We start from the raw sequence: 24,775 nt of genomic DNA, 5'->3' as shown, positions 1-24,775 counted from the left end.
TGCCTTCATGATTAGTTTATCAATCTTAATCAGGTTTATCAGCCTGAGCAACCATTTGTTGTGTAACTGGATAATTTCTGATTAACTTTAAGTGCTCTGTATTGAATTGGTTTAAATTTAACTTAAATATTCTTTAGAGTTCCACCTTAGATTAAGCAGAAAATTTCAGAGGACAGAGTCAATGTGCTTTTCTGCTTCCACAGCTTTTCCAGACTTTCTGAGGTGTAGTTAATTGGTTGTTTATGAAGTAGACAAGAGTGTGGTTTAGACATTGCGAAACACTGTAATCTTTGGAGAGTCTTCTTCACGTAGGTTATTGCTCTTGTCCTGTCCATGGTACTATAGCTAACTGTAATGAAAGCACCAATGTTCCTCTGTGCAACTGTCCTTTGTCTTGGTATCTTCACTGGCCAAGAACTGCATGTGCTTCCTAGGAAAGGCATTGCTCTTGTACCTCTGTTTAAACTCTTGACCAAGGAAGATGTTCTAGATTGTGGTCTTCTGCAGAATACTCTATGCAGCGTGCTAAGTGTAGATGATAACTTGTTTCTGTCAAATTCATTAGAGATTTCAAGATCTTGGACTATGTAGTATATACGTCATCTTTGCATTGATAGGAAAAAAACTGAAGTGGGATATCCAAGTTAGCTATGGAGTCTGCAGAAGCACAAATGGAGCGAGTGGTAATGCTTTCACAGTTCTGCCCCTTTCTTGCAGAATCAGTGTTGTTACCCAGGTGCTACGCAGAGATTAGTTCCATGGTTATTTGTGTGTGCCCCAGCAGCGGGAGCCTCAAAGTGCTCGAAGAGGATAGTTTACTCAGCTGTTTTGGTTTCATATACCAGATAGGATTTAAGCTTCAGGGATTCATAAGTAGTATGGTGATACCTGTAACACAAATTGATACGTTTCTCAGGAAGACATCAAAGCAGCAGCGTGATGGCCTGACGTAAGATTAGTGTATTATTTTACAACCAGCCCCTTGCTCAGACTAGCACTATCAATTCCTTTAACGATGCCAGCGCCCAGAGATCTGAGTGGGACAGAGGTCAGAAAAGAAGCGATGGCATGTGGTACAGGGTAAAGAAGCAAATGGTAGATGAGTCCAAACAGAAATTTTGTTGGGAGTATGTGTGCAGGAACATGGAAATGTGCATGTTACGTACTGGTGCATAATGTGCTTTGAAAAGGCTTTGTAGCATTCGATGCTTTATCCACTATGAAGTGTGATTGTTGCCATGGTAAAATGTTTTTTAAGTTATGCAGTGGTAGAGCAAATAGTTGTTTCCAACTCCCAGTAATTGCCACATCTCAGTTGCTTTCTTACCTATGTAGCCACCATTTGTGTAGCTTTTTATTTTCCCCACATGTAAGTTTTAAAGGTATGCATTGTATACAGAGTAGATCCTTCCCTTTCACCAAAGTTGTCTTAATATGTCAGGGGCATGTAAGTTCAAAAACAAAAATAAAATTAAAATATAGGTAGAATGGGGGTGGTTTTGTACTTCAGTCTGGAAACGTTGTCCAAGGTAAGGATCGTGTTTTGTGCAGCTTGTAGTGCACTAGCAGCAGCGATAGATGGAACGTTAAGTTCCTTTGCATGTGGTTGTCAGAGGGCTGGTGCTCACAAGACTGCTCTTGAGGTTGTCGGTGTTTACCTGTTACATGCTGACGCTTAAGTTTCTGTGTTATCTTTGTTGGACTGTGTGAGCATTGTGAATCTTGTGTTTCATTGTATGAGTAACTTTGCAGCCTCGGTAGAAATGATATGTTCAGCCATCAGACTGGGGAAGGTCACTCTGGGTGTCTTCTGTGTTGGTGCTGGAGAAATAAAAGTATCTTTGTTCAAAAGCCTCTAAATCTTCCCATTACCAGGGAAGGTTTACAGTGAGGAGCAGAAAGAACCATGATACTTCAGCTTTACTGTGGAAGGATTTGTATGTTCAGCTGATAAATTATTCCTCCGTGCCTTTCACACCAGGTTCTCTGGGTTTTGTACCATTTTCTACATTTGTTTTTGTTTCTCCTCAATTTGTTTCAAGCTTTTGTTTTTGACTTACATTTAGCCTTTGTTTTTATTGTGTTTTCTCCTGGTACTTTACTTATAATTGAGAGTGCACAGCCTCAGCAAGCAATGAAGCAGTGTGCAAATGCCGCCATGCAGGAAAAGTTGAAGATATTTCCTGAACTAATAAAGCGCAGGGGACTTAGAGTAGAACAATGAAGCAAGTAAACAAACACCAAGGATAAAATAAAAGGACCGTTGAATTTGTCTTCTGTGTAAGGCACTCAGTGAGTGTGTGTTTTTTAAATGAGCTATGAATAAGTTGCATTTTGTATTAGAAAAAACAACAACAAACTACAAAAGACCATTCAGGCAGGTGAAAATCTACATTCTCACTAGTGTGAGCAGCTATACATTTCAACAGAAAGTAGCCCATGAAAGAGGATGGTAGAAAAAATTGGGGGTTTTAGATTTCTGAAGTAGACCTCAGTAGCAGGCAAACTTGATGGAATAATAATAAAAATTAGAATATTTAATTGGGTTAGGAACAAACTAATAGAGCTTAATAACAGAAAAAGGCTGTTCTGGGCTTTCACCATGCACATTACAGATTGTGTATGATTTGGAACATAAGCTTCTAGTACAAAAAGGGATATTTAAATAAAGGGAAAGGCAGTAAATCAACATTATTTGTAATGATTTGCATAGATAAGTGGTAGAGCTCATTCTGTTAAAGCCTAAAAAGTTACAGGCTTAAAGACAGAATGAGACATTTGTATGCCTGGCATAATTGACAGTTCAGTGTGATTGATTGCTGTGACAGACAGCATAGGAGACCTGCTCTCATTCAGAGGTACTTTTCTTCAGCATCACACTGAGGTATTCTGATACTGCCCTGGGGCTTAGCAAAATCACATGTGAAGGAAGCTTCAGTAGTGTGCATGCTGTCACCTCGACTGCAGTCCTGGGGAGGGACAGGGGTACTGCAGTCCTGGGTGTTCACCTGGTACTCATTACTTGCGTGGGGTTTCTGAGGGGAGGATATGGAATGGGACTAAACCCCTTGTTTGCTTTGTCTTGTATATATCATTGGAGAATTAGGCAGCTTTTTTCCCAAATATATTGATTTTGGTATGGACAGAGCAGTAGTAAAAGATAAATTCTGGCTTATGACCAGAATGTTATATAAGCAAAAATAATTTCAGCAATGAGGACCACCACCTTTTTCTTCTTTGTTCTATATCTAAAATGTAAACCCTGCAGAGGGCTGATAAATGTGTTGTTCCTTAAACAACAAACAACTTCAGTCTAGTAACACATCAAATAAAACGGTTCCTTCTTTTCATATCTTTTTCTAATTTAATTTGTTGTTTTCTGTTCCTTTCATTAAATGATGAGTAACTTTTGGCAATGACAGATATTCTATTGTGACTGAAATATGCATTTTGTAAGTCATAACTTTACTTGGTATTTAAATAAACTGTGTATGTACAGTGTACAAGATTTATGCAGAACACAGCTGGAGGTATTCTACTCAGAATTCCTATGGTTTAAAATGTCTCTTTCAAGTTTGAAAATGTGTTGTGAAGTAGATACCATTATGATAATTGGAAGTTCAGCTTCTCTGTCTTGCCTCTATTATTTTTTTGAATACAATTAACACATCACACACATTTCACCTGGTCTCTCCTCATTTACCTCTGACACTTCCTTGATATTTATTTAGACACATGTGGTGTTTTTGCTTTGAACTCAATAGTTGGTATATTCACTAGATTTATTTTTTTTTGAATAAACATTTTTCTTGTTTTGAGATATACAATTAGTTTGCATTGTTAGAGAAAAGTATACATATTGATGTCAATTTAAGTCTTTTACTTATTTGTTAGATGATCAGGACATAAATTGTATAAAGATTGTAGAGAAAACTGTGATTACTCTGAAATCAAAATACCTGCTGAGAAGTTGCAGAAGCAGCTCATTTCATTATAGTTCTCACAAGGGAACAGTACAGAGAAGATATGCAAAAAGCTATCTAGAGAAAAATGTATGGCTGTCAACACTAAATATAAATATATATATACCTACAAATAATAAGGTTTAAGGTAGCATAAACATGAAGCACATAAATCAGTGCCTTGTTTAAGTTAAACTTTATTCTGTCAGATTTGGCAGCAATGCTTTTATTGCTGAGAACAAAAGTAAAACAGTAAGTTTGTTTTAAAAATCAAGGAAAAAATTCTTAAACTGGACTTAGTAAAATAGTATTGGCATAGCGTTTATTTCTTAATTTACGTAGCTTGGTCTAGTATGTAACAAGTATATAGCTAGTAGCAAGTAGCTGTTATCCTCTGGGAAACAGCTAGGAATTATATGAAACAATTCTTAAAATACTGTAAAAGAGAAAGTCTGTCTTTGACAGATCAAATTTTAGTGATAGAAGAAGAGAATATGAAAATATCATAATACTGTATTTCATATGTGGAAATTAGGTTTGGAGATTTTTATTTTTAGAAACAGTAAGGCTTGGAGGTTTCAGAAGTAAATCCAAAATTCAGTCTATGCTTCATGCTCACAATAAAACAGGATTCTTTCATTGATTTTTAGCTGCAGTTTGAAATGAACAAGTGCTATGCTTTTGTAGAGTTCCTGTTCACTGTCCATTCTTGTGATAACTGTTTTCTGGAGTATTTTCAGTAACTATGTTACTGAAGTTGAATAATATTTGTAAATTGGTTTAATATAGAGAAGAAGCGTGACCTACTTAATAAGAATTCATTTTCTTTGTTTTAAAACTGAATTAAAATAAGCATGATCAACTCAAAGCTTTTCAGATCACAGGGTCTTCGCATTAGAAGTTCAAAGATGTACATAAAAAAGGAAAGTGGGCTGTGCACTGCAGTGAGTTTTATATAAAGCATGTTTTTTATTTTTACAAGAGGTTTGTCTGAGTTCTTATGCATGCAGAAGGTCTTCCTCATTTCCTGCAGCCCTGGTTAGGTATGAAATGTAAATCTGCACAATGCTAGGGGTTCTGAAACATTGTCTGCAAAAAAAAAAAAAAAAAAAAAAAAAAAGTGTGGTTGTGATGAAGGACAAAAATTAGGTGTTTGGTTGCCTTGCTGTAGTCATCGCCATGGAGAGCCATTGTTCTACAGCCGCATCTTTGCTGGGTTGCTCAGGGAAGGGCACGATGCAGATACCATTAAAACAGGCATTTGTAAGGGAGACCTGCATCACAATAACGCCAAAGGAAATCAGTGTTTTCTTTCGAGATACCTTTGGCTTGGACTTCCAATTTTTGAAATGCACATTTAAAATGATCTCTATATAAAACTACTTGGAAGAGTTTTTTTTTTTTTTTTTTTTTTTTAATGAAATCATTCTGTAGTAAAATATTTCAAGTACTGGCTAAGCTGTAAAGCTTAGGGCTGATAAACAAAGCATCTGAAGCCAAATGGCCCCGTAGCTAACCCCAATTAAAATAAAGATTTCATTGCGCTCTGTCCTGACAGAGAGGGAACATATTGTTGCCTTTAAGGGAGTTTGGTTTAGTTAATGAAAGAATTTATTTCATTTTTTCAAATACAGAACCTAATTAAATAAGTTTCAACTTGACTTGTAGTTGAGGACAATTTAACTCCTTAAAGGTTACTTTTGTGTCCCTAATGTATCTCTCTTTTGAATAATTTCTGGTGTAGTATTTGGTTTTGTGATTTATAAAATAAGAAATTTTATAGTAAATCTTGTGTGAGAACCATATGCCAGTTTTCTGTGTACATACATATATGTTGTTCGTTCTAAACTAGTAAAGCTTATTACTGACATTGCTCTCTTGAAGCATGCTATTTAGCATTAAACGTTACTAGATTCTTAAAAAGTAATATAGAAATGAAGGCGGCATGTCTTTGCTCTGAATGCACTTTAAAAACTCTAAATGCTATACGAACATTGCTCAGTCCTGCTGTTCAGTGAAAATCAAAGATGTAAAAAATAATTATTTTGGTGAAGCTCTCAAAGCAGTAGTTAAAATCTGTATCTCTAGAGCGTTTGTTCTTAGAGAGGATTAATGGTGAAAACGAAAGCAATTTGTAAGGATTACAAATGTGATTAATTTGCCTTCCTTAAAGGATCTGCCTGTACTTGTGTAGGTAAAGTTCATTTGTCAACTAAATTGTCCACTAAGAATATATGAGATATAAAGAATATTCTTATCTAAGATGCTTTCTTCTTATGTATACATCCATTTTATACTCAGCACTTGAAGGCAGTCAAAGAATAGGAATGCTGTCATTACCTTACTTGCCTAAAAATTAATAAATAAATAAATGGCTGTATTCTCTCTTGCAATAGAATTTTGTGAGTAGAGTTCATTTCTGTGGAGTGACAGCAAGTAATGCTGTTTGGCTGTGTTGGTGATACTTTTGCAGTTTATTCACTGTAATTAAAAGCACCAACCAGCACCATTCAGAAAGTGTTGGGTTCTTTTATATTAGTCGTTACAGTAGCTGAATCTAAGCAACAAAGTTCATGCTTAAGGTAAATTTTTAGTTGTAACATGCATGTAAATATTTTCCCTGAAAGTATCTGTTAAAACTGGAGCTACATTTTGTTTTGAAGTAATAGCTTTCCAATTAGTAGGGAGGACTTGGTAATCAAAATTTTAAAAACATATATATGTCACATCTCTCCTCATTTGGGGATTTTAGGTGAATGTTTGCAGTATGTATTCTCTTCTAAATGTCACTTAATCATGCGTTCTCCTTTACATCTTGACTAAATTGCATTCCAGCTTTCTTAGAGGAGTTTCTAGTGTGAGCAAAGAAGCCCTCTCTGATAAGGAGTGTAGATTTCCTTGAGTCAAAGTTGTTCCAAAGGCTTTGGGAGGTCTTTGTGCCACAGGATTTGATTGCTACCCTCAACTATGGAGAGAAACAGTATTCAAAGAATTTCTACATGTGTGAGGAAAGATACTAGTTTTTTTTACAGATGGGTATGAACATGAGTGAAATTAAAGACTAGATCCTACTGCAGCACTGAGTATCTCATCTATTTGACATATGTTGCAGATCTTGAGTTAACTCAAATGCAGCACTGTTCTCTTCTGTGAATTTCTGTGGATCATTATAATTAAGATGTTTCAGAAATCTTGAGAGTAGTTGCCAAACAGAAAAAAACAAAAGGATCACTACTAGCCAGGGTTTAGGCATTGTAACTCTGCCCTAAAGCTACATTTCCCATCCGTTATCTCACCATAGCTTATTGTGCTCAATTTTAATTAAACTTAAATAGCAATTTTGCAGTCATAACTGACATGAAAGTTTTCCAAAATCTATTTATACCCACAGGACACTTCCACTACATGTTTTTCTTGTTTTTCATCTTGTCCAAAACCGTTTTTTTGGAAAAGTCTTTGGTGATGAAGAGCATGAAAAAGAAGATCATACAATAATTTGACTAGCAAGTATCAGTTTGCAAACAGAAGTGGATTGCATTTTGTGTTCTGTGGGGACTTTTATCATAATAGTCACATAGGAAGCTTTAAAAGCCTATGTATTTGATAAGGATCTTGGGGTTTACTTAATTTTTCGTATGCTCAGTGTATCCTGAGTATCCTACGTTTAGTTTTAATGTGCAGATGCTGAATTTCTAAACATAGAAACTACTTCCATGATGCTGCAACCTGCAGGTTCCCCCCCTCGCCTTTAAATGTGTCCCCCCCGCCTTTAAAGGTGTTGTATTCACAAATATTACATACAGCTTTTACTTTGATATCCTAGAGTCTAAAAAGTCACTTTTTATGGTTTAAAAAAATCAAAATAATGTTGGAACATCAGTCCTTATTATTGCACAGGAAGCTCTTCAGTATTAGTTGGTTGTCAAATCCCTAGGAAATAACGGATTAACGCGCTTGATCGTAATGCCATGTTCAGAAGTTGAAGTTTGCTGATGTCCCCAGCCTCTCTATTTAATGCAATTACAGATATGCATTCAGGACATTTGAGTGGATTGCATTTCATTAATATGATTTGAGCAGACAACGCTAAGTTGCTGTTGGGCCCTCTCTGACAGCTAATTACTGAAATGAAGTGTGTACATGGCTAAGAAACAATGGAGCACTTGTCAGGAACATTAAAACAATGCAGAAATAGTGTCAAATTTTGGAATCCCTCCTCTGTACATTTTTTGTTGTCTCTAACGACCAAGCTTGGGACATACATAGTTGTGGTGGTGAGTTAGACCTTGGGGAAACAAACTTTATCATCACTGATGACAATACAATATAGTTACATTGTGCTCTTCCTCTCTTTAATTCTGACACCTGCACATACTTATCCTAATAGCTAAACATACCTACCTTTTGCTTACAGACAGCATTTTTGCACATTTTCCCCACAAAATGTCTAATCCGGTTGTTTGAATATTGGAAGATACTTTGCGTGCTGGACAATCTTGTAGAGTTTTTTGCAGGAAGAGGTCTCCCAGACAATTTGAAGGAGGTGGGTAGGGAGTGACTTCTCATTGTTTTAATTGTTCTCATTCCACTATAAAAACAGAAACAAAAACAAATCCAAAAAACAAATGGGGCAATCCAGTGAGGTTTGTAACCAGACAGATTTGAAACAAACAAGGGGCTATTCTTTGTACAATAGGTAGTAAACCTGCTGCGTGAAGCCTGTTGGATGATACTGAGGAACTTTGCATTGGTTAAGGGGAGATTGGAGAGAGACTTGAAAGAAGCCTTTGTTCAGGTTTATTTAATATGCGAGCAACAGTAGACTAACTGAATTTCTTCAAATGAAGATCTGTCTGATAGAGGGGAGAAATAGCATTCAGGCTTTCCACCTTCCTGGTCTTTCCGAGGCATCTGCTATGGCTACCTTGGAGACAGAACACCAGGGAGATGGCCTTTTCTTGTGATCAGTTACGGCCCTTCTGTTATGAAACTGTGGTTTTGTACTCATCTATCTTTTGTGTTTGTTTTTTCTTTATCCAAAATTTGGGTATCAGCCACTAGAAGTGGTGTTGCTAGATAATTATAGAACTTGTCATAAAGTGAGAAAGAAAAGGTGAGAACTGGTTTCAGACTCTGAGTGGACAAGAGTCTCCCATCCCATCTCTCTTTCAGGCACTGAGTGAACCTCTGTTGCAGTAGTGATTTTGTTTCCAAATCATGTTTCTGTTTAAGAAACTGTGTTGAGTACCTTATGTACCCATCTCTTCTCGTATACATGCTATTCTAGAGTAGAAGCTAAAACCGCAGTGCCTTCAGTGCTGGGGAATGGGCTTACCTCAAGGCTTTTGTAAAAACCTGTATTGCACAAGGTATTTTTGTCTTTATGCTATATCTGCAGAATTATTAAAAATAGTATGGTGCAGGCCACAAAGTGTTTTTATCAACCTATTCAATTGATTTCTGTATTGTTGTGAGAGACGGTGCTAGTTGTTATTGGAGATTTTTTCAGTATGTGCTAAGAGGAGTCTTGGATTACCAGTGTCAGCTGTCTTGGTGTGTTCAACCATACCCTGATTATAATGAGAGCCATGAGCAGCTCGTGTAATTTAATCTGTGCAGCTTGAAGGTAATATCCACAGGTGATACGGAGACAGGGGAGTTCATATTAAATACATTTCAGCCATTATGACCTCAGTGGTACTTGCTCATCTCTCTGGTTTTACAAAACGTTTTTCTTTTTAATTCTTAACCATTTCAGGTAGTGAACAAAAACAGAGAAAGCAGAGTTGTTTTTTTGCATTCCATTGACGGAAAGGATCAGCCAAATATGCTGGTTTAATCACTCTGCAATCTGGTGACCTATACAAAAGTGAAGCTTAGTTTCTTGGTCAATATGAAAACGCGCTCTTCAAAAGGTACAGCTTTTAATGATAACCCAAGAGTTATTACTAATATGCTTCAGACCTTGGTGTGGTTTTCTGTCATGAATAATTCAGGGAACTGCAGAGGTGAGTTATCAGAATGTAATCAATAAATGCAATAGGTATGACAACGTATAATACAGATATTTGGGCACACAATGCATTGTTAGTGACCTAGGTGATTTAAGGGTATTGTTATGATGTGCAGCATGGCTACTTTATTTCATTTATGAATGTTTCTAGATCCTCCTGAAGGAGGATTCCTAAAGATTTTCTTCCTGCTTGCAGGTTTTCTGTTGTTAATAGGTATTTTAAGTTTCTCTGTGTCTGGTACATCCAGCCATGATACCAGCAACTTGAGTCCTGTTACAGCAAAGATGGGAAGGTGCACAAGTTATTGATAGCATTTAGGTGGATACCCAAACGCACACAATACATTGAAGGTCTGTCTAGAGCTGGTTCTTATCCCTTTACACATAATTCTTGATGCTAACGCTTTCTGTGCATGGTACAAGCAGCTGATGATAAAAGAAAGATTCTAAGTAGTTTTTATTAATATTATTATTTAAATGTAAATTCAGTAGAAATACCAAAATTATAAAGAACAACAGCTTGTAAAATCTTTTCTTGTTGACACTTTCAATCTATGAGTTTCATAAGGAGAATAGAAGGAGGTACTCTGCCATAGAGATACTCAATAAACAGGACTCAGGCATATGCAATTTAATAGAGTGGTTTTATTTGTAAATTAATGTAAGCTACTGCCATTTTCCCTGCAAATTCAAGGAGTGGAAATCATGTTGATAACAGTAACTAAAAAAAATACCTTCCACAAACCATGGCAGTGAAATAATTGCAATTGCTAATTTTTTGTTGAATTAGAATCTAAAAATTTTGAATTTTTGAAGGCTTGCTTCAACAGGAGAAAGAAGGACAGTGGTAGGCTGCTGGTAGAGAGCCTGGTCTGTCTGATCAACTCAAACATTCTTGTTGAGGTGCTGGAATAGTTTGCTATCCTTGCAACTCATTTTACAAAACAAGTTCCAGACTGAGCTCCACTTTCATGTATTCTCTCTCCATGGAAATTATGTCCTTTTTCTCATTTCAAATTAGATGAGTACAACGAAATCCTTATTTTACATATTTATTAACAAGGTTTTCATCCCTGTGGTATTGTAATTATCTTCACTGCTTTGTGCAAAGAAATTACAGGGAGAACTCGCAAACCTTTAGGAGGTTTGTGTGGTCACTTTTTCAAGCATTATTGCTCTTAGCTGTATTCTTCTTGCACATCTCTCTGCCAACCAGTATTTACTGGCATTCCTTCCATACACTGCTGATGGCATTGCTTCTTTTGATTCTGAGATGAATTGCATTGCAGACCTCAGGTAAAGTTCAGATCCCTTTGGGTGTGTATTGTTAGAAACCTGATGTGTGAAGAAATGATGTTGAGCCCACTTTCTGGCATGCAGAGGGTTAAGGGAATTTTTAGCATCACCAAAAAGTATTTGGTCAGGTACTCAGGTGCTGAAAATTTTCTTAGCAACATCAGTCACCTAGGAACATGATCATCTGCTGTTCTGGGGTAGAGATTACAGAGCTTAATGATTAGCTACTATAAGCTGCAGCTGATGCCAGACTCTACCCCCTTTACACCTAATTAGCCTCATTAATGAGCTCTTCTGCTCTCCACAGAGAGGGCTTTCTCCTTGGAATAGTAGGCAAAAATACCTCACCCAGGTAGATGTGCTGAAACCTTTAATTATTGCCCACACCTGCAAAGCCTTGTGTCTCTGACAGCAATATTGCTTAGCTGAAATTGTGCTTGTTTACAGTGACCATGCTACAAAGTATTAACTCTTTAGCACCATAGGAATTGTTTTTAAGCTTTGAAAGTGTTTATATACAGTGTAAATCTTTCATACTTGATAAAGTGGGGTATATTATGAGCATTTGGGGACAAAGGGGAGGTGTATGTGACAAAAATGTTTTTTAGAAGTTCTTGAGTATTTTGGTGAACCCTGAAAATGAGTTTGAATTGCCGTTGAATGTCAGATCCTGTGTTACCAGAGCTAAGAACACTGTTAAACAACTTTCATTCTGTAGATGTTCAACTTTTACAGGTGGAGGAATCTATTTTACAGTGCTAAAATTAAAACATTGGAGGCAAAAAGCACATACACAAATCGATTGGTTTAGCAGACAATGACTTCTATGTGCTAATAAAGTGTTCTGGTGTGATTCGTAGCTATAGCAATTATTGGTAAATGTCTGCTAAATTGTAGTGTTTACATTCTTAAAATTTAATAGCTTTTGTTTTCTTGTTAGTTTTAATGCTAAAATAGCTATGTAACATCTTGTTATATGTGTGTTTGGGTCAAAGCAGTTATGCCCATGTAGAGCAAATCTGCATCTATGTTTATTAGGTGCTCAAAAGGCAGCTCAAGCTGGCGCTTCATTCGAGGTTTTAATAGGGGAAGTTCAAAATGCTAATTTTTCAGTCCAAATACTTCGGCTAGTTAGTAACTTTTTCCTTAGCAGCAATCTTTCCTGGATTTTTAGCAGGAAATGCCTGCTGTGAAAATGTCTAGCATCCATCACGTAGATACTTGGTGGCTCCAGAAAAGAGTTTAGTCCAGGCCTGCGGCAGTGTTCAGCTCCCGTGAAGCTGGGACATGTGGGCAGTGAGTGTTGTACTGCTGCTCCATGCTCATTGTCGTGGCTTTCTCAGCTTCTGGCCTGTCATTGCAGCAGCCGTTCAGCAGATGAAGCAATTGCAAAGAAAATCTCATGTTTTAAGATGCGCAGATTCTGCAGGCAGCTGTAGTAACAACTTGTGGTTCTTTCTGAGGGAGTTTGAGCCAAGGAATTTTTTTTCCTAGAAATTCGTCTTCTAAAGTGAATATAAGATAGCGTGCCTTCCTAGTGCTGGCCTGGAGTGGCAGAGCTTTTCAGATGAGAAACTGCGATGTTTTAGTCAACTGCCTTTGCCTAGAAGGTATTCCTAGCAGAGTGCTGAGCTAATTTAAACTAAATCGTTAAGGTTAAAAAGGAATCTGGAACATGAAGCGTAAATTCATACAGTTGAAAGACTATTAAGAAACTGAAAATAGGGTCTTAGAGCTGTGAGGTCACCACGATAATGGATGCTATTATTAGCTCTTCTTATGAGCATGTGGATAAAATTTGTTTTACTTTGTTAGTAATGAAAATAGCATCAGGCCTCCCCAGCCAGGCGTGCTGTACTGCTTTGCGTGAGCTGCAGAAATTCATGGGCTTCTTTTCATGAATGCAATTTGAATTGAATGCCAAAATAAAGCATCACAATGAATGATTATATGCAAAACACAAATATTTGGGTGATGTTTCATCAATTGTGAGTTCTTCTTATAACTGTTACGTGAATGGGACTGAAGTTTGTGGAGCCTTCTGGCGGAAACCTTGGCAGGCTCAGTCCTGTTTCCTAGGTGAGAAAGCCTGAGGTTCCAGGGCAGGTGAGAAGGGCTTTTACAAAATCAAAATTATCATCAAGGCCATGTGGGTCTGGAGGGGAGCGAAGTTGGCGGTTTTGGCCCAGGAAATAGCTGCCCATCTGCTCTCTGTCAGAACACGTTAGAAGTGCATCTGGAGCTGTGCCCCCGAGTTCCAGCTCCGAGCGGTCATGCGGCTGTCTCCACGACAACTCAAGGAACTGCGTAAGCTGCTGTGCTCCGAGCCAGATGCTTCTCTGCACATGTGGTCTAATTAGATGGCATTTTTCCCTTCACAAAAGACTTCAGAAATTTTGCATGGTTTCCATGTCAAAAATGCGTAGCTAATATAATGGGAGTTGGGAGGAGCCGTGGCCAAACACTAAATAATGACACTTGCTGCGAAGCTGGGCTGCGCTGCACAAGCTGTAGGTTTGCAGTTACGCAGAACAAATTCCCCTCGGTTGCTTCATCATGGATTGAGGAAAACCTCGGGGGGAGTGGTGAAAGGAAAAATCTGCTTTTGTCATCCTCACGCTGGATGCAACTTTCTCTTTATGACTATCAGGAAACATTTGGAGGGCCGAGACAGCTTCCCTGTCCTGCAGTCAGTGTTGGCATTACACGCTGCTCTGTCTCAGAAACTGTTTTGTTTTGGTTTTAATTTTCAAAGCATTTGAATAAAAACTGCAGGAAGTGGGATGGAGGGGAGAGCCCAAGGAAACAAAATCAATTCTAATTAACCAAAAATGGAACTTTATAATTTGGCAGGATCTTCAACCTTTTGTTATTTGGGGGAAAGGGCTTCATTTAGTATGAATGATAGAGGAGCCCTGTTACAAGTAACAGAAAAGCAGCACACCTTTTGTGATTGTACTGGTGTGGCTTTTTCTCCAAGTCTGTCTTGCCTTCTCGCATGGTAAAGGCAGAGCCTCGCTGTGACAAACCAAGAGTAAATAAATGGTAAAATGAAAATAAAGAGTTCTCATTCACTTTAAAAGAGAATGCTTTACTTTGCTCTTTTCCACCTGTGAAGAGAAGCATCTTGAGCTGTTGTGGATTGGTTGCCTTAGTTCTTTCTGGGCCTTTTTTTTGTGGGCATGAAATAGACTGGTACTTTGAGGATCCTGCAGTAGTGTTAGTGGTCTGGCAGGGCCCAAGTTCCACTTGTTCCCAAGAAGAGATGCTGTTGCATCTTTAAGAGTCTAATGACATAAGCTACTGCTTTATAATCCAACTTATACAATAAGCAACATAGCAAGCATACATGTGTATTAATTTGTGTGTTAATCATTGACCTTTTTCCTGCATTGCTAATCCAGTACCTTTGATTACCCTGTCTTGGGGAACATGACAGATTCCTTTTCTAGCTGTGTTTTTTCATGGCAGTAGTTGAGGTTTCCGCACCAAATTATCAAGTGGCATACCATGATGACAAATCAAACCTCAGCGAGGTCTGTTATAGTCATAGCATTTACTTTGCCAGATGCTTTATGAAGGAGGTGACATAACGTGTCATGTTATCTTATATCGTGTGCATTCGTATATCTACCAGAGACTAGATCTTGCTAACTCAATGAAAATTAAAATTCAATTCCATTATATCCATTGTACTTACAGAGAGGTGGTTTTGTTGTTACTGAGCTGAGAGCAGGATTTGCTTGGCCTATCTTTATGACTAAAGCTTCTATTTTACACTGCATTACTGAGGTTAATTTTTATTCTATTTCTGCATCTATATTAGCTGCATATCAAAGGTATTTCCGTCTTCAAAAGAGCAATTTGGTTCAATGTCGTTTTGGGTGATCATCATACAAAGGAGTAAAATGCATTGTGCACAAAAACATATTTTCATCATGTTTTAGTGGGTGAATCCTGGAAGCTTTACTGTTTTGGATGAGTTTCAGCTTTTTGTGTGTATCTAAGAAATCAAAATATTATCATTTGTGACCTCTAGGTGTATTGAATACATCTTAATCACTACCAGTCATTTATTATCTTTGCAGAGATTCTTCTTTTAAATGATATATCTATTATCGTATTGAATTTTAGTAAATGAAACAAAGAAAAAAAAAAAAAGCTCATCGTGTATCTCATGGGAAATACTTTGTGTAGACTGACTTCTGTATTTTGTCATAGTATAAAATAACTCATGTAAAGAATTGCTCTGTAATTTTTCTCCTTTTTTGTATTGTCACTAATGCTCTGTAATAGTTAAAATAGCAAAAGGCTTCTTTATTATAGGGAATCTGAATTGGTAGCCGCTTTGCATGCAGAACATACTAGCTTCAAGCTTCAATGGGAGTACTGCTCATGGAGTGATTGCAGAACTAGGCCCCGAAATTACCTTGCCAGCTAATGATAAAATCGCATGCAGGCCACAGGGGTTTTTGTGGAATAAATATAAGAGTGGAACAATATACAGTACACATTATACCAGTAATTTAAAGCGTATTCAGGACAAAGAGAGAGTTCCTGGTGCAGGCAGCATCATAGAGATTTGCTGTATCTGATAAAGATTAGGTTTCTCAGCTCGTAATACCATACTATTACTTTTCTTTTGTTAGTCTTTCAACACCTACACTCATGCATTGACACAATATCAAGTAGGAAGAGGAAGAATAGCCTTGTATTTAAGGTACTGAACAGGGATTAAAGAAATTTCGGTTCTTTTCCCTGCCTCTGCCAGAGACTTTTGTGACCACATACAAGTTACTTATTATTTTCTTGCCTCTATTCTTGATCTGTGAAATGGTGATTCTCCCCCCACCCTCCTCCCCACCCCCCAGCACTAAATGCTTTTTTGCTGGCATCTTTGCACTTTGTCTTCCAGGTTTGTTGCTTGAGTTCTGGAGGCATGAGGCTGTATTTGTTGCTTGGGGAGAGAGAATGGCAGGCTGGTGGAGGGGATTCTGAAATCAGGGGAGGCAAGCCTATATAAACACTTAGAAAAATAGCTTGCTCTGTTACATGAAAGTCGTTTTATAGTTTGTGAATAGAAGCTTGTGTCATTGTACTCCATCCAAGATGAAATACCAAGTATCTTAATAAATTAAAAGGGGTCAAAAGGAGAAGCGGAATGTTGCTATGTGATTTATTTATTTTTTCCAATGACACGTTTTGTTAGTTCCATCTTTTATTTAAGATTGGTTTTAGTTCAACATGTGCCGGATCCCTTAATGGTGTTGGAATTTATAGGCTGAAGTAATGTATAAAGGGTTGTCATTGAACTTCTGCTGCATCTATCAGTATCTGAATTGTTTTTCTTAGAACATTGTAATACAAATAAATCTTATTCTGTATCCATAATATAAAGGTTTCATAGTAATTTTAATACACCTAACATTTTTGGATCTGAAGGTATTTTGGTGCTGTAGAATTGATTACAGCTTAATAATGCATTGCACGATGATAATACTGTAACAATTTTAGCAAGAACATAAGCCCTCTTGGCCACAGAGTTCTAAATTATAGTGTTAAATGAGATTTTGATGAAGATTGAATATCTGCATATTATATTTTTATATTTGAAATTGAATTGTATGTTTAAACGTGCTTCATCCTAGTTGGCAACCTGCTGGTAAATAATAATGATGTCTTCAGTGGTTGTAGGATACACATTTGTGTCCTTCCTGCAGATGCTTTACTCTTATTTGAGTTTTGCTAAGAATGTATTTGTTGATATGAGTCTGCTTTTTTCTACGCTGTCTCAGAGCTCCAGTTGGTACCTAGTTTTGTAAAGGGAATTGTGTGAGAATTTTGAAAATACTTGAGGTCAAATCTACTTGTGAAAACTAGATTACTGCTACTTTTCAAAAGGAGGCGTGTGTTCTTGTCACCTAAGCATTACAGAAAAACAAAATAGCCCTCTATGTTCCTGCAAGTTTTTCTTGTTTCTTTCTGTTAGTGCAAGGTGAGTTCTACTTCTTTGTAGTAAAATCAGGAGAAAAAACAAAAACAACAACAACAAAAAAACAACACTTCCGTGGCTATTTACTTCAGTCCAAGTTAGGAGCATGGCGAAGAACACTGTTATTTCATGCACTGCAGAACTTCTCTGTCTCCCAGCCTCTCCTGAGTTGTCTGCCGAGGGTTGTTTTATAAAAGAAAGCTCCCAAACTGCTGTAATGGCAATGCTGTTGCTGTAGGTGCATACACCCATGATCCACAGCACAGGTAAAAGGAAAGTTCTGACATACGACATTTTGGAGGAGTTGTTAACATGATTAAGTGTTATGATTGGTGTCAGTGATTTGATTGACTTGCTGTCATCATTTCCCTTTTATTTGTCCTTTAGTGATATTATTACAGATTATTACAGGAGTTACCAGATAACATGCAGAAGAATGACAGCTGTCAGGGAGAAATTCCAATTCACCAGCAACTGTAAGGGTTGAGAATTTAGGGCAATGTATCATTTTGTTTGATCTTTTAATAAGATTTATAGTATATATACTGCAAATACTATTAAGAAAATAAATAAAAAAAAAAAAGTAAAGATGTTCACTCTTGATGTATTCTACCAGTGGTTACATGCTCTAGTGAGGAACATGATAAAAAGCCACAAATTGGACTGGTGATAGAAGTGGGCATTTACATGAGACAGTAAGTGTTTGAACAGTACAGTCTACATTGGTAAATACATGATTTTGAAATACTTTTCATGATTATGCTTAGAAATCCTAATTTATCAGACCTGGTAAACTGGTCTCTTTTTGAACAGACTCTTAATTTACTTTTCTTTAGAAGAAGTGTGGTCAAATCTCTGAGCACGTGATTTCTTTGTTCCTGAGCAGCATCTTGAAATGCTAATAAAGCTCTGGTACCATTTGCTTAATGCAGAGTGTTTGATCTGTGCTTTCTTGATTCCATTATGACTGAGGCAGATGCAAAGAGCTTTCCTATGCTGAACGGATGTCCTAGTTACGGGAGGTTATTTGTCGTTGCAAATGCAAGCTGAATGAGCTGGTGTCCTATCAGGTGTCTGTCACCAATTTCAGATTTTCTTTATGGAATCCTGCTGGCTGACTGATCATCCTTCTTCAGCTGTGATGAGCTAATCTTTCCTTGACATTGTAATCACAATTCTTGAAAGGTCTGCAGAGCAGTTGCTTGCCTCTGGTTGCTGTTGCATCTGACGTTGACATATATGTCCAGATCAGTGGCATCGTTCTTGTATCTTAGTTTTATTATAATGCTGGATGGAATTAAGAATGATTATTCCTAGAATATCTCTACAGGCTTTACTTTGTCACTTGTTACACAACCAATTTTAGTAAAGGATGTGGTTATTTGCAACCTCTAGTTAGTAATAGTGATACATGAATCTCCTACACATCATTGTTCGTGCTGTATGTTTGGGATTTGGCTGCACAGTATACTGACACTAGAGTTATAGCTTGTAGACTGTCAGATTGTCAACTTGTTCTGCACCTTTAAATTCCACCCACATTTTTTCATTTCATGGCTAGTTTACAGAGCAGCTCTAATGGGTTGTGTATTTATTAGAGAGGTTTTGAAAGAGCACCTACATGGTTTAAAGGCATGCATACAGCAGCACAAAATTCATTACCCTGCACCACATGCTGACCATGATAATGCAAAAGAGATTGCATGTATCTTCCAAGGCATAACTTCTGGGCTGTCTAAACAAAGTCTTCAGTATTTTATTTATTTATTTTTTTTACCTTTAGAATTGAGCTTTAAAAATCGTTGCTTGTGTAAGAGACTCTCACTGTTGACCTAATTTAAACCTTGTCTTCGTTATGTTCATATTTTCCCCAGCAGTCACATGCTGTCTTTAAAGCCCCATCGTCCTGATGCGCACTTGGGTGTCCGTTCTGTTGTATGAGAGTCAGGAGTGTCAAGATGCCCATGACTTACCTGATCACCTGTGTGTCTCTCTAGAAGTGTCGTTTTTGTTTGCCTTTGTCACCTCCTCCAAGTCCTTCTCTAACCTGTGCTGTCTTTGCTGTCCCACGTTTTTTTAGTCTTTTATATTCACTGTGAGAGTTATTGCCATAGCCAGATAGCTGGCTGCTCTGCCAGTATGATAAATCAGACAATTCAGACATGGTACTTCTCTCACTGGCAGCAGCTATCTGCACGAGTTCCTGTAACTTCTTCTGAAAGAAAGTTTTGCTTTCTGAGGAAAAGTGGTTTTCCTGAAAGTTTGGGGGTTCATGAAATTTTTTACAGCTTAGTTGATCAGCATCAGGCTTTTGTGGCTTTTATAAATATGTAACAGCAGGTTTCATGAAACTATCGGACAGACTTAAATAAGTCCTAGCCTTCTTTCATTTTCCACTTGCTGCTTTTAGTAGATTTTAAGCATTATTTTAGAATGTAACAGAATTCCAATTTAAAAATAGGGCTGGCAACAGATCAGATGTGGGCTGAAACTTTTCAGCTTTTTAGGGGTCATGAGCTAGCAGCACTGCCCTGATGAACTTCATTATGCCATATGAATATAAAATATTCATATAAAGGGAGATTTGCACCTACTTTTTCAATGTGTCTGGGAGTCTGAAATCCTAATCTTACAGTTTCTTTCCTTGTTTTAAGATTGCTGATAATATTTCTTTGAAATGTGTGAACGTATGTATTTAAAAAAATATAATATTTTTGGGATATACTTGAGATATATATATTATATATATATTTGTAGTATCCAATATTGCAGATCAAATCGGTTTCCTCACTGGGTCGCATTGTGCAAACATTTAAAACATTTGCGATGCCATAGCTTTGCTTCAATTATGCAGTTATAGTTGGAGAGAAATAAAATGAAAATTTAAGGTGTTTATAAATCAAGGCCTAAATTCTAATTGTTGGAGATAGCAGATTTAGGAGTTGATGGGTTTATTAGGACATCATTGTAATTGTTTTATGTGTGAGCAAGACCATTGATTTCACAAAATATCTGTGATTCTCAGTGTCCCCTCTCATATAATGTCATTTGTCAGTAAAAGCAGAGCTGATTAGCTTCATAATTTGCAGTTAACTAAATCTGTCAAGAAAATGGTCTTATTGTCCACCTTGTCTTTTTGTAATGAAGCTGTGGATGGGGGTTAGCAACAGTGTGTTCACCCTTGTGGGGGTCATGGAGGATGGAGGGTACTAATGCATTGTAAGCTGAAAAGCTCACGCTTGACCTTGATGATAAAAGTTCTTCCTGTCATCCAGCAGCAGTTGAGCCTGATTTGGCTCTTAAGAAGTCAAAAGGTCTAATCAACCTAATGAAGAATCTCAATCATTAGTACTTTAGGGAAGGAAGTGTATTAACACTCTAATAATACTGCAGTCCCTCAACTGCCACGTGCGCGTTTGTAGGAGCAGTACGGAGCTCAAATGAATGGGGAGAAGCTGGTGTCACTGCGCTTGGATGTACAGGAGAGCAGAGGAAGCTTCTGCTTGGCAGAGCATGGTTCTTTCCAGTGTTTGGTCTTGGGACAAACACTGTAGTTGTCACATAAGGAGTCTCCTTTCTTTTTCAAAATCATGGAAATTCTTTGGCCCCAGGAAAAGGTGAACTGCCCTAAAAGAGTGACTCCTCTTATGGAAAAGCACCCAACCTGTGCACAGGTTTTTAGGCAATCAATGAAGATGGATCTTTTTCCTCCTGTGAAGAACAATCTGTGACAATTTGTTGACTGCTGGATTAGGAGTGAGATATATGATGCACCATCCTGGTGATTCTGGTGGTCCAATTCACCATAGGTCATGAAAAAAATATTATTATAGTATGATTATTTGAAACCAAATAGCTTCTTCACTTTCCTCATAAATTGCATTAAAGACTGATATAAGTGCTTGCACCATTTGGCTATAACGGCAAGATAGTTAGGTGGCCACAGGGTGGCTTCCTTCAGAATCTCGTGGGGAAAAAACAATGCTCTCAGGTAATGCTGTGGCATGGGGTTTTGAGCAGTCATATTAGAGGCCCTGCTACCTGGACTTTACATACACAATGGTAAGCTGTATTTCTAACATACATAAAAGCTTTCAGAAATAAAATGATAACACAATTTTTAAAGAAGATGTTTTTGGTGTTTTTTTTTTTTTTTTTTTTTTTGCTATCTAATATTGATTCTAAACTCTCAACAGATGAAAAATCCAAATACATTTTAATATGGCTATGAAAAACCCTCCATATTAATTATACATCAGTATAATTTTATTATGCTTTGCTACTTTCTTGGTTTTAATTCAGTAAATATATTTCCTTGTTATGCTGAGTATTTGTTGAGTGGAGGAAATTTGTGCCCTTATGGCAGATGCACAGCAGACTTCAGCATTAACATAACTCATTAAAATAAGATAAAAGTAGAGCTGCAAAGCAATCTCTGTCTTTTGCCAACAAGGTTGTGAAAAAAGGAAATTTCACTCAATTCGATATATGAAAGTCTAATCTTCCTGAACTGTGGAGAGAACAGAGTAGATGTTACTGACTTGTTTGTGCAGGTTAACCAGCTGGGTCTGAGGCGGCTGAGCAGAATACACAAAATTTGGGTGACCATGTGTCATATTTTGGGAACCTTAAGTAAAATTACCTTCTGAGATGATGAAAGGTTCACCTGTATTAGCAAAACTTGCAGAAACCAAATGTGTTTTATATTGATAACACACAATTTGCCACAGTTTTCAACCTGTTTCTCAGTAACATGGTTAAAATCTGAAAATAAACTGCAGTTTACTGAACTCTTTATAAGTTTTATTTATCTATGTATTTTGGAAGAGAAGTAAATAAAATGGGCAGTGGGTTCATATGTATTCAGACAAAGCTTTTTTCAATACTTAATCCTCTGAACTTTGCAGGGTGAACCCATCACTTTTTGTGAAGAAACATTTGTGTCCCATCGTTCTGCTGTCATGAGGCAGTTTCTTCAGAATGCCATTCAGCTTCAGCTCTTCAAGCAGGTACTGTCTTAATTGTGCTAATATAGAAGCAGATTCTTTTACAGTACAACTTCTTTTTGTTGTTGTTGCTTTTGTTTTTACGTTCCTATGTGTTACTGTGTTCCTATATGCCATGATCTGTCAGCCACGTAATGAGGAAAATTCATGTAGTCAGCAGCATCTTAATTCCTGCCTGCTGGCCTTTCTCATGTTCAGGTGATAACGCTTTATGTATTTTAAGAGATGTATTCTTCCCCCTCCAAATATCTCTGTGCTCAATTTTGGTATTAGCATAGCTGGACCCAATGTATCTGCTATAAACTTTGTACAGAAAACATTTTACTGTTAAATGTGGTATTACTGCTACAAAAAACCTGAAAAACGTGTATAGACAAACATTTCTTTAATGAAGTAGCATACCTTTTTGAATTGGTAAACATTTTGCCAAATTTTGTTGTATTTTGATTCTATGTGGGATTCCTTCCTGAAAAGAATATTGTGCTTACTGTTGAAAATGCAGAATAATAAAATCTTTCTGAAATTTAAGCGATATGTTTAAGCTCTCTTTTAACGTTGATGTTGTAGTTCATTGATGGCCGCCTGGATCTTCTTAACTCTGGAGAGGGCTTCAGTGATGTTTTTGAAGAAGAGATTAATACCGGAGAATATGCAGGTAATTTCAGAGCCTGTCCTGGTTGTGGGACATCATGACATAATGGGTCATTATGGTTGTTCACCTGTGTAACAATCAACAATGATCCCTTTGTAGGCTGAAGTATCATAAATTATTTTTTTCTTTCCTCTTTAAGGAACTTTGTCTGAGTACTGTATTGTAGTTTAAATTAAGTTCATTTGGCTTTACAAAACCTCATCTTTACCACTTGCTGAAGTACAACTGAGAGAGTTCCTGCAGTGTAGGATACTGAAAAAACCTTGGCTTTATCCTGGATCACCTCAAATTTCTTTTACCAAACTTAAAAATCTCAGCATTCTCAAATGTCTGAAAGACAACTCAGATAAACATAGAAATTCCTCTCAGCAAGCAAAAGAAAAACTATAGATATCAATTTTTGGTTTTGTTGTTTAAATTAAAATGATTGTTGTTCTGATCTGTAGTATTCACGTTGCTAGAACCACTAAGTGCTAGCACTTTGAATTTCTATCTTGTTTCCAGTTTGGTACCATTATAGTCTGTTTTGTACTTTTTTTCTTGTGATTCTGTCTAGGTAGTGACAAATTGTACCACCAGTGGCTCTCTACAGTAAGGGTAAGAACACAATATTCTTCCAACAGATGCTCTAACTCTTACTGGACCGTTGAACAGTTCTATATGGCTGTTAACCTCTATCCCCATGAACAAGACTAACCTGTTTCCTGCAGTGTTTAGCTGTGACCAACTTGAGTTTAGCCGTGAGAAGCTAATGCACTCTTCAGGTGAAATAAAGAACAGAAGAAAAAATACGCTAAAAAAAATCACTATAGGAATTCTCACATTTTTTAATATCACTATATACCTGCCTTAAAGACAGGTAGGAGTAAGTTGTCCTTTCAGAAAATAATGTGTTTTTTTTTTTTTCTTTCAAATAGTAAAGAAAAGGGACCATTAATAAACCAATAAGCAGTTTGTAAAGCTAAATGGTGTGAAGTGCTGAATGGAGGCAACACTATTTGGATGTTTGTTTTTTTTGTATTACTTAAGTTTAGTTCTCTAGTCCTATAAATTAAAATGGAAATACTTCTAGAGGATAATATGTTATTGTAGATAATAATTGACACCTGATTTTAAAAGTCTCTTTTAAACCAATGTGATGTATCAAAAAATAAAATATTTCTCTTTTAAGGGTATGAGTCAGTAGGAAAGGTTGATTTGTTTTGTGACTGACTTGTTTTTTTGCAGCATTTCATTTGCCTTTTGTCCTTGTTATGAAAGGAAGTATTTTCCTTATAGAAGAAGCTGGGTTCAATATTATCTTGATAATTTTGAAGTAACCATACGTTATAATTGGAATGTGAAAAATTCCATCATATAGTTAGATGGGTAAATATACATACATTATATATATTAAATGCATAGGATGACAAGTAATTTTAAAATCATTGGAATGGTGACAGTTGATATAAAAATCTATGTAATTACATTTGGCATTTCATAACTTTTGTTAAAGATTAACTGTTCTTTTACATTAAGTGGTAAATCTTGAAACTTTTTTTTTCTGCATCTGATGTCTGGAAATTCAATTTTGCACTGAAATCAGGAAACAAAATTTTCTAAGATTTTATTCTTTCAATTTTACCCATCTCCATTATATATCAAATAAGGTACTACACGGCAACATTCAATGATTTTATGGAAGATGTATAAAACACCAACTAGACTAACAGATTATTCTGTATGACATATTGCTGCCTTATGACTTCTATCATGTTCACCACATGCAATTCAGTTTTTCTAGAATTCTTTATGACTGTAGTCATATTTATTTTTCCCTCAGTTTATCCGTTTATCAGCTATTTAGATCTTAGA

The 24,775-nt window shown here is 36.8% G+C and overlaps 1 protein-coding gene across 8 annotated transcripts in view; it reads left to right on the top strand.

The window, feature by feature from the left end:
- Nucleotides 1–24,775, top strand: part of DENND1A (DENN domain containing 1A) — a 189,836-nt gene that overhangs the window by 123,534 nt on the left and 41,527 nt on the right. For all 8 annotated transcript variants that reach the window (XM_082775626.1, XM_082775623.1, XM_082775625.1 and 5 more), the window contains 3 exons: nucleotides 22,171–22,272; nucleotides 22,837–22,924; nucleotides 23,478–23,518. In XM_082775626.1, coding sequence (XP_082631752.1) covers nucleotides 22,171–22,272; nucleotides 22,837–22,924; nucleotides 23,478–23,518 — 231 coding nt within the window. The remainder of the gene's footprint in view (nucleotides 1–22,170; nucleotides 22,273–22,836; nucleotides 22,925–23,477; nucleotides 23,519–24,775) is intronic.

The sequence above is a fragment of the Aythya marila genome (assembly GCF_965140915.1).
Source record: "Aythya marila genome assembly, chromosome: 19".
In the NCBI taxonomy this organism is placed as follows: Eukaryota; Metazoa; Chordata; class Aves; order Anseriformes; family Anatidae; genus Aythya; species Aythya marila.
The sequence above is the reverse complement of the archived record's forward strand: the minus strand, read 5'-3'. Positions and strand labels throughout refer to the sequence as shown.